General features: G+C 40.4%; 1 protein-coding gene across 4 annotated transcripts in view; it reads left to right on the top strand.

The window, feature by feature from the left end:
* FER (FER tyrosine kinase) overlaps positions 1-19,167 on the top strand; it is a 168,106-nt gene that overhangs the window by 66,766 nt on the left and 82,173 nt on the right. For 3 of the 4 annotated variants that reach the window (XR_014013104.1, XM_081213662.1, XM_081213664.1), the window contains exons 11-13: positions 558-662; positions 8,106-8,309; positions 13,104-13,226. Coding sequence is in view for 3 of the 4 variants with exons in the window: in XM_081213662.1 (XP_081069788.1) it covers positions 558-662; positions 8,106-8,309; positions 13,104-13,226 (432 nt within the window). In the remaining variant the exon portion in view is untranslated. The remainder of the gene's footprint in view (positions 1-557; positions 663-8,105; positions 8,310-13,103; positions 13,227-19,167) is intronic. The other variant, XM_081213663.1, reaches the window with a different exon arrangement.

Raw genomic sequence — 19,167 nt, 5'->3', positions numbered from 1 at the left:
TGCAAAGCCAATAATGACAGTAAAGTTATTGTAAAACAGCACATCATTTAACAATTCCAGATTCACACTGCTCTACAAGCTCACTAAATTATTGCTCCCTCTGCTCTGAGGAAGTTCCACAAATGGCACAGAAGATACCTTTCTCTTCAACTATTTATGGCGGACAAGAAGAAAGCAAAACCTTCTGTGAAAATTTAATGGGGTGCAGACATTCCTATGGGAATGACAGTAAATTCTTTGTTGTGCCACCCAATGCCATACACTCAAGGGACTGAGTGCATCTTGTGACTCTTAATAGAAATAGGGGAAACACGATTTAATTGTGTTAGATTTTAGACTTATTGACTATTCATGCTGCTTTTTAAACTCTGAAAAAGTATTAAAGTTTATGGCTTAAACAGGCAGGGAGTTTTTATTGAAGTTGCCAAAGTTTCATAATTTATTTTACCCAGTGCTATTGATAAAGCAGGAACCCCACCTAGCACTGAGTACTTAATCTACAAAGGATAGCTGATTTAATTTCTAATGGTCTGCTTTTCTCCTCCTTGTTTTTTTAGGATAAGAAAGATAAAGTTTCCCGGTTTGATACCATTCGGCACTCCATTGCTGGAATGATAAGATCTCCAAAGTCTATGTTGGGCTCTTCATCGGTAAGTCCACAGGTACTGTATTCTCACATTCTTTTTCCTTAGGAACATAACTTATTTACACTGTGTGCATAACATTCTGGTAGTTGCTGCAAGAATATTAACATGCAAAGTGGTTGGTTGTCTAGCTGGAAGTAGCATTGAAGAAAAAGGTACAGCTGTATAAGCCAAAACAATGTGAATTCCAGCAACTCTAGGAAAAGGCCTGGCCATTCCGTAACACACCAGCTGCAAACCTGTGGCCTTCTAGATGTTGTTGGGCTGCAGCTCCCACCAGCCCCAGCCAGCGTGGCAAATTGTCAGGAATGATGGGAGTTGGAGTCCTGCAATATCTGGAGGACCACAAGTTCCCCATCCCTGTCCTAACATGAGACAGTTAGCATGGTGAAGTAGTCAAAGCATTTTCTGATTTATTGTGGTCATCATCCTTCCTCAGAAATAGTATTCATGTTTCTCCATCCCATTTATCCTCTCAACGAATCTATGAGGCAGGTTAGACTGAAAGAGAGTTAGTGACTTGCTCAAGGTTGTCAAAAAAGTAGGTAAAGAGAGGATTTGTACTTGGGCTTCCTGGTCTTAGACTGATACTCCAACTTCACTGTACTGGCTGTCATGTACTATTCTAGAAACGTGGAAGTGTTTTAAAGTTGTTGGATTTTAAAAAAAAAGTTATGTGCAATCTTCCTGTTTTGAGTTCTTTGGCAGCTCCTAATTAATTAGATATGTCGCTTTATTGCGGCTTTCAGTTGAGGAACTTATTCTGCAGATACAGGTTGCCATCACCTGTCAGTTCTGCTATTAGGTATGGCAGGTAGAACATTTATGTAATGGTGGCTATTCAGCAGAGAGCCTGTCATGCAGCGATGTGGGTGGAGCATTTGTTGAGTACTTCTGTACTGTACTGGAATAACCTTCATGGGGAATTTCGCTGCTGAGCTGGTACTCTTTGCTGCTCTTATCCTTGATATTTGGATCAAGCATTTGAAAATACAGGAGGCATTAAATGTGGTCCATTGCTCAGGCAGAGGTTTATTTGTAATTATTGGGAAAGAGGAATATGGTTTGGAGTACAACAAAAGGCCAAGGTGGAATAAGAAGAAAGCTTCTGATGCAATAGGGCAAAATCCCTGTTGGGATGGAGCTTTTAAAAATATGCATCTTGCAAAACAGTGAAAACTCACCTACTTGAATATGCATAACTGATAACAACAGAATTTACCTGGCTGATCCCTCTTGCTCAGTCCAATTACTGAAAAGATAAGTCATTTTATGCTGCGGTTTTTGTAGTTTGTTCACCAAATGACATAATGTTTTTCCTGGATTTACCGTATTTTTTGCTCTATAGGACGCACCAGATGATAAGACACACCTAGTTTGGGGGGGGGAGGGAGGAAAACAAGAAAAAAAATATTTTGAATCCCAGAATCAGAATAGCAAGAGGGATCTGGCTTCTGGGATACCGTGTGGCTGTTCTGGCTTCTGGGAAAACCGTGCCAAGCCTCTTCAGGGCAGCAGGATGAAGGCTCCCCCTGCCCGAAGAAGGCAGAAGCCAGGGCAGGCGCGTCGCTGAAGGGGCGCTGCACAGTTCTTCCTCTCTGCGCAGCAACATTCACTCCATAAGACGCACTCACATTTCCCCTTACTTTATAGGAGGAAAAAAATGTGTCCTATGGAGCAAAAAATACGGTAAGTCATTTGAGATATCTAAGGAAGCATTTGAGTATCTTTGTACAAAAATGGACAATGGAGAGCAGGGCTTTCCTTTCATGGTAAAGTGTTTTGTGTTAGAATGGCTAATTTGAAAAAGGACCCCCTCCCCCAAAAAGTGACTCAAAACAGAACTGCTTTTGGATATGAGCAAGACAAATAGGTTGAGACAACTGAGTAATCAGCAGCAGGGGGAACCCAGTTCACTGCATTTCACTTCGTTTTATCAACTGGTTACAAGGCTACAAGGTGGTAATTCCTTCGAGAAAACTTGATCTTGTATTCTTGCCCCTCATCTTATATGAAGAGGGAAAGAAGCGTTTTTAATACTTTTCTCTCTTTCTTAATATGTTTTAGCCCCTCATAGACAGGCTATATATCTCACTATGAAACTGCTCAGCATTTTTCATGTTCAGTTGTGACATTTCTAATAGGAGGGACCATAACTCATTGGTAGAGTGCATGCTTTGCATCAATCTCTGACATTTCCAGTTAGGAGCTTTAAAAGGTAAAGGGACCCCTGACCATTAGTCGTGGTCCGACTCTGGGGTTGCGGCGCTCATCTCGCTTTATTGGCCGAGGGAGCCGGCGTACAGCTTCCGGATCATGTGGCCAGCATGACTAAGCCGCTAACCGGAAAGGTCTCCTGCTATGACCATGCAAAGGTACTGCCGGACAGTACTGAGCCAGATGGACAAATAGTCTCAGCTGATACAAGGAAGTTTCCATGCCAATGCTCTGTACTCCTTTTAGGGGAAAAGACTGAGTGGTAGAGCTTTTGCTCTCAAATGGGCCCAGATTTAGTTCCTGTTTACATGCAGGTCTTGGAAAGGGAGAATAAGTAACCTGAAGTGGCTGGGGTAACTCAGCCAGATGGGCGGGGTATAAATAAATTATTATTATTATTATTATTATTATTATTATTATTATTATTATTATTATTATTATTATTACAATTCACATCAGAGATGCTGGTTTTTGTGAACCCTGGGATCTTGGTACTTCCTGTTCACTAATCTGAATCAGATGTATCCTACTTAAACTTCAGGGGAAATGATTCAAAATATGTTGGGTTTTAGGGATTGGTTTCCTTCTAAGATTCAAGCCCTATTTCACTTCCGGAGGTGGCGCGAACGGCAATGGCGGTCTCCTTCGCTTGGTGAAGGGGAAGCTCCGCGGAAACGGGTCGTCCGCTACGGCGAAGCGGAGACCCACGTCGGAAAACCACAGGCAGAGTGAGCCTGTGGCCATGGGACTCGGCGGGCACCAGAAGCGCCCCCCGAAGCGAAGAAGGGACCCCGTAAGGGGTTCCGGAACGTGGAAGGGCTGGCGCGGTGCTGTGAGTCGATCGCTCTTTCCGTGTGAGTGAAGCCGCATAGCTGCTGTCGGTGAGCGCTGACCTTTTTTCCTGGAACATCAGACCCGGAAACACCAATCCGTGAGTAAGAGGGACTAAAGTAACTGGACCAAATTAACCTAAAATTCGGCTAAAGCGGGAGATGCAACCAGGAAGTCCGTCTCCCGATTCTGCTAAAAGTTTTAAAGCAACGACTTTGATCTGAAGCCTTTGAAGTGGAGTTAGAAGCTTCTAACTCGTGCATGACCTGAACTGTCTTTACAGGAATTAAGGGATTTAATTCTTTTGGTTTTGGACTTGGTTTTTTCTCTCCCTGTGGATTTACAAAAATTTACAAAGAAACCCAGGTACTTGACTGCCAAACTATTAGAGCTGTCAGACTGCGGACTTTGTCTTTGTTACTGTGAACTGTTACATCTGAGTGTTACTGGACTAGCTACTTTGAAACATTGCTTTCTGGCTCTTTTTTAGAAACATTTTTTAAATAAGGACTAACTCTGCTGATTATAAGAGAGCTGAAGGTCTTTTTGAAATTTATGATTGACTGGACACTATTAAAACTTTCAAGCTTTTGGAGTAAGTTTTGGAAAAACTTTCCTTTGTTTCCCTCAAGACACGTTTGAACTCCCCCTAGAGGATTTTGGATTTATAACTGTCTGGGACCTGTTTTTTCCCTCTTTCTTCTATCTTGTTGTTTACTCTCTGGGCTTGTGGATTCCCATGGGAGCACACATAATTTGACCTTGGCACGTAGACAGGAGTGGAATGAGTGGCTTTGGGAAAACAAGATCGGCCAAAGCTAAAGCTAAACTATTAACTCAAACAACTTTAACTTCTCAGTTGCGCAGATCATCTGTTCCTACTATTCTGGGAACACAAGAAGAAGAAACTGAGCAGACTCCACTAGAAGGCATGGCAGCAGGAGGAAATGAATCAGTATTAGATAAAATCTTGGAGAAATTAGAAACCTTGAACAAAAAAGTGGATGAACAATCGGCTAAGATTGATCAAAACACTGCCAGCCTAAATAAATTAACTGAACAAGTCACTCTACATGCACAATCAATTGGGAAACTTTTTGAAGCCACCACAGAAAATCGTAAATTGGCTGAGGAGGCCAATCAAAAAGCGGAAGCAGTAAAGGAGGAGGTAAAACCATTGCATAAACAGATTGGTGAACATCAGGCCTACCTGTCTATGATAGAATTACGTAGCAGGGAAAACAACCTGAGACTGAGGTCAATTTCAGAACTTGAACAAGGGAATTTAACTGACTATTTGACAAAAGAATTTTCTAAGTTTTGGCCCTTGGAGGAAGATAAGGACTTTAAAATTGTGAGTGCCTTCAGACTTGGAAGAGTAGTAAGGAAAGACAGACCCAGAGACTGCTTGATTACTTTGAGATCCAAGGAAGAAAGGGATAAAATACTAAGCTCACATTACGAAAAGTCACTTGAAATTCAAGGTAAGAGAGCGAAAATTTACAAAGACATCCCAAAACAACTTTTGGATCTTAGAGCTACTTACACAGAGCTAACAAAATTGTTGAGAAGCAATGCAATTCCTTTTAGGTGGGAATTTCCTCAAGGACTATCTTTTACATTCAGAGGGAAGAAAGTGAAAATTAAAACATCTGAGGACAAAGATAAGTTTCTGAACGACTACGGAGAAGACCTTCAGAAAGGGATTACAGGACCTGGGTCTTGGCCACCGCCACCGCCTATACCTACACCTTTGGGACCTGAGGACCAGAAGAAAGAAACGCCACCACCTACGGAATAACAGATTTGGCCAGGATGTCTCTGCAGCTTTTTAGTTGGAACATTAACGGCGGTAACTCCCCGGAAAAAAGGCGAAGGATATTCCATTTATTAAAGAAAGAACAATTGGACATTATTTGCCTACAGGAAACACACGTGACTAGGCTCCACAGAAAAGTGCTAATTAACAAGAGACTAGGCCAAGAATTTATCTCATCAGACCGAGTGAAAAAGAGAGGAGTGGTGATCTATGCAAAAGAGAGCCTGTCACCAAAATTTTAAAGATGAGCAAGGAAGAATTTTAGCAATCAAAATACAAACACAAGGAGAAAAGTTTTTGATACTGGGAATTTATGCACCGAATGAAGGGAAATCGGAATTCTACAAGAAGCTGCATGAGACAATGCTGGACTATCTGTACTCTAGCAACATCATTATGATGGGAGATATGAATGGGGTGGTGTCCACAAACATGGATAAGTCACAAAGCCAAAACTTGACAAAAGATGGCAGACTACCTAAAACCTTTTTTGAATTAACCGACAATATGGACTTGATTGATATTTGGAGGACAAAGAACCCCCTAGGAAGAGAAGGAACATTCTTTTCTGAAGCCCAACTGACGTGGACAAGAATCGACCAAATATGGATAACTAGAGGCCTGGCTCCCAAGACTAGAAAGGTGGAAATCTGCCCAAAAACCTGCTCCGACCATAACACTATAAAGATGGATATGAGACTAACTCCAACCGGCTCCTTCAGATGGAAGACTCCTTGCTAAGAGACAAAGAGACGATTCAGAAGGCCCAAAAGACATTGAAGGACTATTTTGAAATAAATTTGAACACTACAGTTGAAAAAAGAGTAATCTGGGATGCAAGTAAAGCCGTTATGAGGGGGTTTCTGATACAACAGAACACGATAAAGAAAAGAGTACAGAATGAGAAAAAGGACAAGATTTTGGAGAAAATAAAGGAAGGTGAGAAAAAGTTAAGAGTGAAACCAAAATCACAGGAGATTTTGAGAGAAATTAAACTTTATCAATCACAATATTCCAAATTGATAAATCAGGAAGTTGAATGGAAAATTAAAATGATGAAACAAGTTAGGTACCATTGTGTAAGAACAGGGCTTCATGAGCTAGCCCTTCACCTTTAGACCTGTTCCTTGCTGTCTCCACCCCTCCTGTCCATGCATTAGAGGAGGGTCCCAGTAAGGGATATTCCTCAAAAGGGTACCTAACCACAGGGGAAGCATATATGTTGCCAAGAGGCTTCCTCTTTACAGATGAGTCCCCAACACATGGACAGCATGGAAGTGGGACGAGTAGCATGTACAACAGCCAGAGCATGACCAACAAATATGCCCCAACACTTTCCATGTAGTCTTAATTTCAAGGAGGCAATGTCTCAATAGGGTTTAGCTGACTGTCATAGCCAGAAAGATTTTATTTGATCTAATCAAATAAGAATCGGCTTCTCACATGGTGACGGTGATAAATGTTTGCCTTGCCTTGAAGAGTAAGACACATCTTAGTGGCTTGACACAAAGACGCAAGGCTAATGCTTCTTTCATTTGATGAAGTGGTCTATAGTCCAGTCCATGAAGGCATATGTAATAATAAATATCTTGATAGTTAGAGTGCCAAAAGACTCTGTTGTTTTTGTTTAAACAGACTTAAAATTTTTCAGAGGAGTAGCTATGTGTTTATGCTGTGATTGATTCTTTTCAAGGTGTTTCTCAGGATGATCTGCAACGTAATTAAAAGAATCTTATAAATAAAGCCGGCAGGATAGAAGAGAATAGTAACAATATATACGAGCAAACTGGGGGGGAAACACGGAAGCACAATTAAAATTTGAAGCTGTCAATGCCTGCGTAAATGGAAATGTTTTAATCTGTTACCTAAAACCATTAAGGCAGATACCAGCTAAATGGATATAGGGAAGAATTTCTGCTGATGAGGTGCCATCAACAAAAAGTCCTTACCCTCAGATGGACTCTCTCAGAGATGATGTCTTAAGATTTTAATAACTGGGCAGGTTTTTATGGGAATAGATAGATAACCTGTTTAAGGCATTAGGGAATATGATGGGTTTGTGGTAATTGCTTTTGAATTTTTTAGAATGTCAATGGCTTATTTGCTTGGAGTTTTTGGATGTGGAGAGCTAAGTGTTTTGCTGTGGCTAGGAAACAGGAAGCACAAATTATTAGACAATTGACCCTATCCTGAAAGAAAGAAAGAAATCAAATGCACCAGAAAGGGAGGAAATGTTTCACTGTAAGAACGTTTCAACAGCCCTCAGTAAAACACTGTTGTTTTTTATTTTTAAATAGCATTTATATGATTTGCACCACTTGATGTTTCTTTCATTTCTTTTTCTTAACTTTTCTCTGATGCATGGCTCTGCTTCTTACGTTGAAAGTAAGTACTTGGCAACAACAACAAAAACAAAAAAAACTTGCTTGGTTCTATAGCTGGTTAGCTATGCCCACTTTAGTTCACTCACTAATAAATGTACAGTTTTCAGAGCAGTTATGAATTATTTATTATCTACTGCAATTTAAATGAAAGCATAATGTACACAACCTATATTCACTAACCTTCATTCTTTTTTCATATTTCCCCACAAGTTCTTTGATGTAATATCAACCAGCGAGAAACCTCTGGCAGACCAAGATTGGTATCATGGTGCAATCCCAAGAATAGAAGCTCAAGAGTTATTAAAGCAGCAAGGAGACTTCTTGGTGCGAGAGAGTCATGGCAAGCCTGGTGAATACGTCCTTTCTGTGTTTTCAGATGCGCAACGGAGACACTTCATCATACAATATGCTGATGTAGGTTTGTGGTGATATTTTTTTTCCTTTTCAGTGGCACAGCCTGTGTTTTTTTAATGGTTGTATGGTGTGAAATTTATTTATTTATATTTGAGAAGACTGATAATGCTTCTTAATAACATAAAATATTCATCAAAAATAGCAATAAAATCAACAGATTTTAAAAACAAGCAGATATAATAAAAAATAAACAACATATAGAAAAAATAAACTTTTAAAAACAAATGTGTGATAAAATTATGTCTCTGAGTAGACTTTTCTAAGCAAAAGAAGTTTTTAGTAGGTATCAAATACAGTGCATTTTGTTTTAGATTTTTTAAAAAGTCCTGTATAGAGCACTGTTATTTTCAAGGCTCCTGGAGAGATGTTTATTCGGTGCCCCTTGAGGATAAGAAAGCAGTGTCAGCAGAAATCTGCTTTTTAAAAACACCACCCCCCAAACCATTAGAGCTGACTTTTTGGATCAGACCTAAGACCTCTGCTAGTCCAACATTCAGTTTCCAACTGTAGTCAGCCTTTGTGAAACCTTGTGAGCGGGTAACATCCTTGTGTTCTTGGTCCCCTTCCCCCAGCACCTTACATTCAGAAGTACACTGTCTCTGAACAAAATAAGTGGGTAATTACTAGATCTGACAATCCTCATTCAGATAAGAGGGAACTTGAGGCTACGAAGGGGAATGGGCATGGTTTGCTGCAATTTGCACATTATTGTCACTTTCAGGGAAGCACCGAAAGAAGTTCAGAACTGTCTCATAGAGCTGAGGGGATCCTCATATGTCATTTAGTGAAACTTCCTTCTAGCTCACTATTACAGGATGTCCGTGAAGGACAGTACACCATTGTTCTACCACTGAATAGCTCACACTCTTCCTAATGTTTAGCCCAAAGTCTTTTTGTGGTTTAGTTCCTGCCCTCTGGAGCAATAGAAAACAATTTTGCTCCATCTGTGTGACAGTGATATATTATACATGTTCTCTTTCATTCCCACTCCTCCTTAAAGGAAGGGGAAATGATATAATTAAGTTTGTTTTCTTGTCTTGAGGAAAACAAGAGAACACCAAAGATTGATCTGGTGTTTTCTGCACATTCTACGTTATCAAGCAGGTGATCCAAGTATTTTTAAAGGCAAGGGTGAGCCATGGTTTGGCTGCCCTTAGAGTATGAGTATTGCAGTGATTGCTCCATATCCTTTTACTCGCCCCTTTTCCATTTATGTGTAGGCTTACAGGACTTCAGATAAAGATCATAGTTGCCCTTACGTGGACCCATATTTTCATCACACTTCCTTAAAGTATTGCTGGAATGTTTTCAGCCCTATAAAGTAATTATATGACTCAACTCCTCAGGAGCTGCTAGAAGCCAAGAGAGTGTGTTAAGTTGCTGCAGATAACTGTGCTGCATACTGTCGTGCTGATTACATAGATTATTTTTAGAGCTAACGTGGGCTGTAATTGTAAACAGGTGTGTTAGAGTTGGAGAAAGACTCGCAAATGCCCTTTTGGGTTGTATTAACAGCAAAACAAAACCTTTTTCTGCAAGATGCGGAAATGAATAGTGCCGCTCTAAGGGTTCATAGTTAGGCTTCAGAAGTGTTGCGTGCAATTTTTTTTTTTTTTTTTTTTTTTTTTTGCTCAGTAGGTATTTTAAAACTGATCAAGTCAAACTGGAGGAGCTGATAACGGCTTGAAAATCTGTATCATATTAAAAAGCATGAGGGGGCTAAGTATGTTTTCATTTTGAGAATATCGGTGTGGGATATGGCAACGGATCTCCGTAGTCTAAGGACACACACTCAAAATCACATAGTATGCTCCCCTCAGAAGATGGAAAATGAAAGGATGCAACTTTCTGCTATTATCATGCTGGATTATGGGCAAAGTTGGAATTTTAATCGCCACCACTAATTGTGAACACAGAACCTTGGGGTGGTATTTACTCCAAAAAAAGGGGCCAAGCCAAAGATGGTGGAAGGTCTATGACTGGATATCTCACTATTTAAGAAAAAGTGAAATAGGTTTTTCAGAGCAGCATGTGGTTCTTGCATGGATGGGAGGGATTAAACCACTCCCAACCCCCTGTGCTGTTTTCCTGTTAAAAATCACTTTCCCAAGTTCTTGTTTGCTTTTGAGGGAAGGGACATGGAATAATAATAATAATAATAATAATAATAATAATAATAATAATAATAATAATAATAATAATAATAATAATATTATTATTATTTATACCCCGTCCATCTGGCTGGGCTTCCCCAGCCACACTGGGCGGCTTCCAGAAAAATATTAAAATACTGTAATACATCAAACATTAAAAGCTTCCCTAAACAGGGCTGCCTTCAGATGTCATTTAAAAGTCTGGTAGTTGTTGTTCTCTTTGACATCTGATGGGAGGGCGTTCCACTGGGAAGGCGCCACTACCGAGAAGACCCTCTGCCTGGTTCCCTGTAACTTGGCTTCTCACAGTGGGGTGACCACCAGAAGGCCCTCGGTGGTGGACCTCAGTGTCCGGGTAGAACGATGGAGGTGGAGACGCTCCTTCATGGAAATGCTGTGTGGGTATTTAGCCCCATTCAGAGCACAATTTTCATTGGGGAAAATGGAGTAGGGGAAGGGTCCAACTAATTTGTGTAACCTGGTGCCCTCCAGATGATTTAAACTAACTCCCATCACCCTGACTGTTATCCATGCTAGGTGAAAGCTGGATTAACCCTTTCCCTCCTGCAGCACCGCAGTCCCAATCTGAATCAAATGCTATTTAACTTTCATAAAAGTTGTGGAAGACCACATCACAAGTCTCTTGCTGTCGCCACTCATGGTACCTTTGTGTAAAGCAATATGCAAAACCTGTCCCTGTTTGAATGAATGGTTGAAAAATGGTATGGAGTATTCTATTTATTTATTTAAAACATTTTGATACAACTCTTCATTAAAATCCCAGGGGGATTATAACACATACATTATCAATACATTAAAAAGCAACCCATTAAAATCCAATAAAAACAGCAACATCCATAATGGCCACAGAATATTCTATGACATTGGTACCAATAACCAGCTTGGGTGACCAATTCTGGAGCTGGAAACTCAGCAGAATTGGTCCTTTCCTTATTTCTAGTGGTGAGATGATGCTACAACAGAAAATGCCCTCCCCAGTTTTTGGTAGATAGACTTCTGCAGGCTGTAGCACAACCAGGGGGGGATAATATTCTGATATCTCAAGAATTTGGTCTTTTCCATAGTAGGATTATAACTGTGTAGTTCTGGGGATAGGTCACTAAAAGAAAGAGTTAATATATCACCAGAAATGGCTAATTTTCACCTTCCTGTGCCTCGAAAAACTCATGGAAAGTACTGTGATAGTAGAGTGTGTCACCGTGATGGTTTTTTGTGCAATCAGTTTGTATTAGGGATGTCTATGTGCAGAGCAAAGGAGTGAAGCTGCTTTTACCAGTGTTCAGCATTAGTCTCCAAGACTTGCATTAATGAAAGGATTTGGCTGAGCCAGTTCAAAACTGTTAGTAGACCATACTGTTTCAACAACAGTTAAAAGCAATACTTCTTGGTGGGAAACACTACTGAAAGCATATTATGTATAATGATGTACTTTCCTTGTTTGAGGCCTTTTATACAGTTTTCTTTCATAATTTATATTGTATGCAGAGGCTTCTGAAAACAACTGTGAGAGACATCCTCCAAATTTTGATTTTCATTTTTGGTGACAAGAGAAGCCTTCCTATGTGTTTTGATCTTCTAGTTCCCTGTGAAATCTCCAGTGTGTTTCCAGGGATAGCAAACTATTAAATACCTTGCTAGTCCTTTTACCCAGCTGTTCGGGTTGATGAAAAAGATTAAAGCCAAAAATGTCCTCTTTGATTATATACGCAGTTCACGAAACTCTACATGTAGACATTATCCGTTGACATCCTGTTGGATAGCACAATACTAGAAGAGATGCATTCCATTTTATTTGGAAACGAGAAAGTTGGTTTTAAAGAACTAATAATTTGGGACCATTATTTCTTCCTCCATTTGGTAGTTTTTGACTATTGAACATCATTTAACAATGACGTTGCTTTCCATTCATAAGGGATTATATTTCAGGTTATTCAAATACGAAGGATCTAAATAAGTTACCGGTATATAGTTTCTACTAATCTTTGTTACAGAAAATATATTTACATGGGCCCAGTTTTAAACATTTCATGGTTTGCTGAACCATAGTTTAGTAAGTTGGAAATCAGCTTTCTGATATGAATATGGCACTTTAAGATCCTGCTTAGTAAATTAACATTAAACCATAGTTCCTTGTTTTGGAGAATGTACAGGGAAGGGATGAGCGGAAAAGTATATTGTTTTGATGCTCACTTTCAGCTGCTAAATTATGGTTTAGCAAGCTAGGATATGCGTATTCAAACTGGGCAAATGTAAATATTGGCTCATCTTTTAAACTATAATCGATTTACAATTTGGCCTCAATTATCAGCCACTGTAGGTATTTGTCTTAAAATAGAGCAGAAGTATGTAGTTTATTTAGTGAAAATAACTCTCCTTTATTCATATTCTTATTTTGACACCAGTAGAACTGAAATTTAGTTTAACCCCTGTTACACTGTGCTTTTGTAATTCAGAAATTACACATGTTCAACTTCATGGGTCTGAACTCTTTACTCTGTTTCCGAGCACCTTGAAATACCATCCACCTAACAACAATGGAAAAGGCAGACATTTCCTTATCCCTTGTAAAAGTTAGTTCTGTTAAAATTTTGTATTTCCTCTTCATTTCTTTTTGTTATAGAATCAGTATCGATTTGAAGGGACGGGGTTTTCAACTATTCCTCAGCTTATAGAACATCATTACACAACGAAACAGGTGATTACAAAGAAATCAGGTGTTGTTCTGCTGAATCCTGTTGTTAAGGTATGTGTATAAAATTATTTTAATAATAAATAATATGATTCAATTTTGTATGGTGTTTTTTGCACTTTCCTCCCAAGTTTCCTGCAATTCTCAATATGACATCTCAGTGTTTTATGGTAGGTGAATTTCACTCCTAATTGGTTTAATAGATAACTAATTCATTACTTTCTGTAATACTGCAGTGTCTTAAAACTTGTGTTCATCTGAATAAATCACATTGCAGTTCTGATTTGAATTAGCATTTCAGTGTCAGTATTCTGAAAACATGAGTAGATGGTTAAGTTTGCTCCATCAAATGTGACTACATATTTTTAGGCAAAGTTCTTTTAAAAATCCACAATTTTAAAATGTAGTACACAAAGAAAACAAGTATGGCCTCCTAAATAGGAGTGGACAATGGTAGGAAAAGTCCATAGAAGTGTGATCTAATCCACATGCCTACTTTCCAATCTGAGTTTCTTATTTTTTTATTCATTTTGCAGGATTTAAATTCCACTTGATTGTAAGAAAATTTCTACGCCGTTTACAAAAATAAAAAACAAAACATTAAAATGATTGGTAAAACAGTTATTCAAAATATTCCAAAGGATTATTAAAACCAATGAAATTCGTTTTCAGCTTTGTATTCGTTTTCAGCTTTGTATTCTTGTTATAAGAAAGTGCTCCTAGACATTCCATTGTTGCACCCATAACCGTTTAACCTGCCATTTAGCTCCTAGCTTTCATATCTTAGTTTCTGACACTGGTCAGTAGGTAGGGAGTTTCAGTGTGTCAGTGTTGCCACACTAAAATAGCAGTTTCTTACAGGTGCAGAGTGAATATTATAAGTCACCTGTATCAGTATCAGTTGCACAGATTGAAGCAGTCAAGGGGGGTAAGGGGATCCTGCAAGTAAACTGGTCCCAAGCTGATAAGGATTTTATATACTGATTTTAACACCTGCTGGCAAATGGGCAACTGGTGCCACTCTTAGCAGAGGTGTTACATGCAGACAGAGCCTCACTCCTGTCGGCAAATGTGCTGTAGCATTCTGCGCTAACCACCAATTTTTGATCAAGCTCGAGAAGCTGCACACAGAGTGGATCGCAATAATCCAGGTTTAAGTCATCAGTACCTGAACTGCTGTGGTTAGGCCTTCCTGGTACAAGAACTGTTGTAGCTGTTACATCAGTTGTAGCTTGATATGTTGGATACAGACTGTGTAGGTTCCCACCCTTTGCCATACCTAATGTATACAGGTGCCTAATTTTACTTCATTTCATTTTAGAAAAGCTTCTCTCCAACAGCCATATATTCCTTCTGTTCCCATCATTATAACTATTTTAATTGACTTTAGTAGAGAAGGCTTTAAAAGGACGGACAGACCTTTGGACTCTTCAACAATTTATGAGCAAGTGGCTTGAATCTTGGGATGTACTGGGGTTATTTCATGAAGAATTGTTTTATGAAACCCATATTTTTGATCTGATATACAAGCTCAGCACCATTTGCTGGCAGCACTGCAGTGCATGTTTATTTTACTTCTCTCTATATATACCCAAATGTACATTTCAAAACAGCACTGATGCTTGGGTTTTATAACCAATTCTAAAAACAAAAACACCCCAAAACAATTAAAAAATTAAAAGACACGAGTACAGCACTCTAAAAACCAGCATAAAGTTGTAAGAACATAAGAGCTGGCTGGATCAGGCCAGTGGCCCATATAGTCTAGCATCCCATTGTCACAGTGGTCAAAGAGATGTGTTACCCAGCAAATAAATAAAAGTATTTCCTTTTGTTTATTCGTTAGAAAAATAAAATGTGGTATAATATGAAGACATACAAAGCCAGTCTAATTTTCAATCCTTATACAAAAGCTACCACATAAATATTCATAGAGATATTGTCAATGTTCTTGATGATGATGCAGATAATTAAACCCCCAAAATAGAAAATGTGAAAAATAACCATATATTGTCAAGATACCAGTAAGACAGCGTAAGGAAAATAATACATATAATGAAACTTAAGTGTCCTTAGAGGGATTGTTTTATTTATTTCTTATATAGCAGGAAATCCTATAAGCAAAAAATTACACCCTCTAAAACTATATAAGTGAAAATAGAGTGTAAGGTGGGAGATTATATTGAATAATCTAAATATTTATAAAAGGGTTTCACTATTCCACAATGCTCACTCTTGTCCTGCATAAAAAGTAAGCCAAATTTCAAAAGCTGTCTTGCAGATTTTGCAACACCATTGCAATAAAATAATGTTTAGCTTGGTAGGCTAGAAGACTGCTGATAAAAAAGTGAGATGGTGGGAAATCATAAAGAGGGGCAACGGGTTTCTCTCTAGGAGAAGATATTCCAAAGCTTGCACATGAAACTTCATGGGATTCCACTGCAGATGCTGCACACAGAAACTTTTAACTCATGTCTGCATTCATATGCACCTTCGTTGCTGGCTCTCTCTCTCACCTAATTTTCCAGTACAGTATATCAAATTTAGCTTGTCTGCTTCCATACTACACATATCACATTATTCCTGAAAGCTGAATGGAGTAAAGGCACTGTTTATGCTGATTCCTACAGACTGAAGCTTGCACTCTCTGGTGGTCCTCTGCAGAACAGCTGATAAAGTGAAATGAACCTGTGCACATATCTGGGGGGGGAGGAGGGAAGCAACTCTAATAAGTTTTCTTCAGATTTTTTCCATTGCCCTCTCTTGTTAGATGTCCATACTAACTGAAGCTTTATCTGTACAAGATAGAGGTGTCAGGAGAAAGTCTGACCAGGAAAAAGGGATATGGCTTGGCCTGAATGGGGTTGCATTCTCCTTGAAGGCTTTGGTTTGCGGTCTCGGTGCAGTCCAGGATTTGACCTTAACCTTGTGTTGGTGCTGCGCTGGAGTACTTTTGTACAACTTAAGGCTATTCTACCAACTGTCCTCGGTCCTAGAGATGTCGGATTGACTGTGGTGACGCATGCATTACCGTATTTTTCGCCCTATAGGACGCACTTTTTCCCCTCCAAAAATGAAGGGGAAATCTGGGTGCGTCCTGTGGGGTGAATGCAGGCTTTTGCTGAAGCTTGGAGAGTGAGAGGGGTCGGTGCGCACCAACCCCTCTCGCTCTCCAGGCTTCAGGAAGACACCCGCAGCCTAGGCAGCCCTGCGGGAGGTCCCGCAGGGATGTCTTGGCTGCGGATAGCAGCCTGCCGCCCAGCGCGAGGGGCGCCCTGAAGCAGAGCGCCCCTCGTGCCGGGCAGACATCCAGAGCATGGGGAGCCCTGCAGGAGTTCCCCGCAAGGCTCCCCACGCTGCGGATAGCAGCCTGCCGCCCAGCGCGAGGGGCACCCTGAAGCAGAGCGCCCCCCGCGCCAGGCAGACATCCGCAGCGTGGGGAGCCTTACAGGAGTTCCCCGCAAGGCTCCCCACGCTGCGGATAGCAGCCTGCCGCCCAGCGCGAGGGGCGCCCTGAAGCAGAGCGCCCCCTGCGCCGGGCAGACATCCGCAGCATGGGGAGCCTTGCAGGAGTTCCTGCAGGGCTCCCCACGCTGCGGATAGCAGCCTGCCGCCCAGCGCGAGGGGCGCCCTGAAGCAGAGCGCCCCTCGCGCCGGGCAGACATCAGCTAGCCCCACAAGCTCGGGGGACAGCAGGGAGGCGCGGCGCCGCCATCCCGCTGTTCCTCGACCTGGTTCGGTTTCCCCACCTGCTTTTGGGGGGGGAAATAAAGGGGATTTTTTTTCCCTTTATTTCCCCCCCAAAAAACTAGGTGCGTCCTATGGGACGGAGCGTCCTATGGGACGAAAAATACGGTAGTTAACATTCCATTTGGACTTTTGAGACACACTTTTTGTAGGGTTGCTTCAGCTGGTTTAGGATGTTGCAAGGGGCAAGTGACCGCCATGTTTTAACAGCTTCACTGGCTGCTGATCGCCTTCTGAGCACAAATCGAAGCGCTGATTCTTATTTACAAAGCCCTCTGGACTTGGGATCAGGTTTCCTGAAAAACTGCATTCTTCCCATATGAGCCAGCCTCTCCATTCTTGACACTTTACTTTTCAGTATTTTTATTACCACCAAAGTACTGACCTAAAGCATCAGTTTACAGGTTGGGTGTATACGTATGTGTCACTAGCACCCTGCAAAGAGATTTGTCCAAACTGTTGCTTTCCATATAAAAGGAAGTATTTTGGTGTATTATAATTTTGGGAGTTATAGGAACAGGACTACCCAAACTGTGTAGAAATTTATTCATGTATGTGACTACAGTGGCAAGAATGTTACTTGCCCAAAAATGGAAAGAAGAAGTAGTCCCAGCAAAAGAAGAATGGATACAAAATTTTTTTCCAGTTGTAATATTTATTTGTTTTAATTGTATCCTGCCTTACAATCCCAACAGGAATAACCAAGCTACTACATGGGCCATGCTGTTATGGGACATTAAAGAATTTTCATACATATTTGCTTTGGGGAGAAGGTTGCTGCATATGACATATAGAACAGGGAAGATTATTTCTGTGTTAACATACTGTTTGAAATTCATGTGAATTTGCCAGCGACCTTCTTCATTTTTATCTATAGAGCTATAAAGCAGTAACTGGCATTTAAATCTCAGTGGAGGTTTTTAAACAGAGGGCGGATTGCCATATGTCAGGGATTCTTTAGTTGTGATTTCTGCATTGCAGGGGGGTTGGACTAGATGACCCTTGGGTACATTACAATTCTACAGTTCTATGATTCTTCTTTTTATTCATATAATAAACCATTTGGTAAGTGAAAGTCAAACAGGAGCATCAGAAATAATGCTATTTAGCAAGCAAACCAAAAACCTATTGCTTAATTAGTTTGACCTTCTCTTACTTTTTACCCTTTGCAGCTAACTTTTATAATTATGCCCCAAATAACAGTCTTACAATATGCTCTGCCTAGTCCAAATCTGCAGGGACAAGGAAATTTAACAAGATGCACAAGTATTTTTTTATTTGTAGTGTTCGGAGGCAACATTACTTGCTTAATTTGTTACTGGTGCAACCATTTAGCCCCAGAGTGTATATGCTAATAGTTTTAAATAATAAAAAGTCTGTTTCAGCACAACTGGTGTTTGGGCTTTCTAATTTGACCTTAAAGTGCTGGTGATATTAAATTAAATTAAATTATTATTTTAATTTATTAAATTATTAAATTATCCTGGATACTTTTTAAAAGTTAATATCAATGTACCTTTACACATTTCAAAATAAATTTAGATATCTTCATCTTTAATGTTCACAAAACTAAGATCTAGGAAAAGAAATCAGATTCATGGAATAGTTTTTCAATTAGATTAACATACACATTATTTTTGGTAGCAGTACCAAACATTTTTATTTTGGAATTTGTTGAAGACATCAAAATGTCTGTGGAATATCTTGTTTACATTACAGGAGTGAGATTTATAGGAGGTTGGGAAATTGACAGAAAGTACCAACTTGTTTCAGAACCCAAGTATTAAGACCTAAGCTGTAACATCTCTGCAATTAGTTTAAGGAACCAAAGTAAATATACCGTATTTTTCGCCCCATAAGACGCACCGGCCCATAAGACGCACCTAGATTTTTGGGGGGGAAATAAAGGAAAAAAATTTATTTCCCCCCCAGGTGCGCTGCGCTACACCAGGAGCTTGGGGCGTGCTGAGCTCAGCACGCCCCAAGCTTCTGCGTGCCGGCAAGCAGTCCGCTAGCCCTGGGAGAGCCGCGGGGCTCTCCCAGGGCTAGCGGATCGCTGCGCTACACCAGGAGCTTGGGGCGTGCTGAGCTCAGCGCGCCCCAAGCTTCTGCGTGCGCGCAAGCAGTCCGCTAGCCTTGGGAGAGCCGCGGGGCTCTCCCAGGGCTAGCGGATCGCTGCGCTACACCAGGAGCTTGGGGCGTGCTGAGCTCAGCGCGCCCCAAGCTTCTAGGTGCGCGCAAGCAGTCC

This window comes from Podarcis bocagei (assembly GCF_964188305.1).
Source record: "Podarcis bocagei genome assembly, chromosome: 11".
Classification (NCBI taxonomy): Eukaryota; Metazoa; Chordata; class Lepidosauria; order Squamata; family Lacertidae; genus Podarcis; species Podarcis bocagei.
This window is presented reverse-complemented; position numbering and strand designations above follow the sequence as displayed.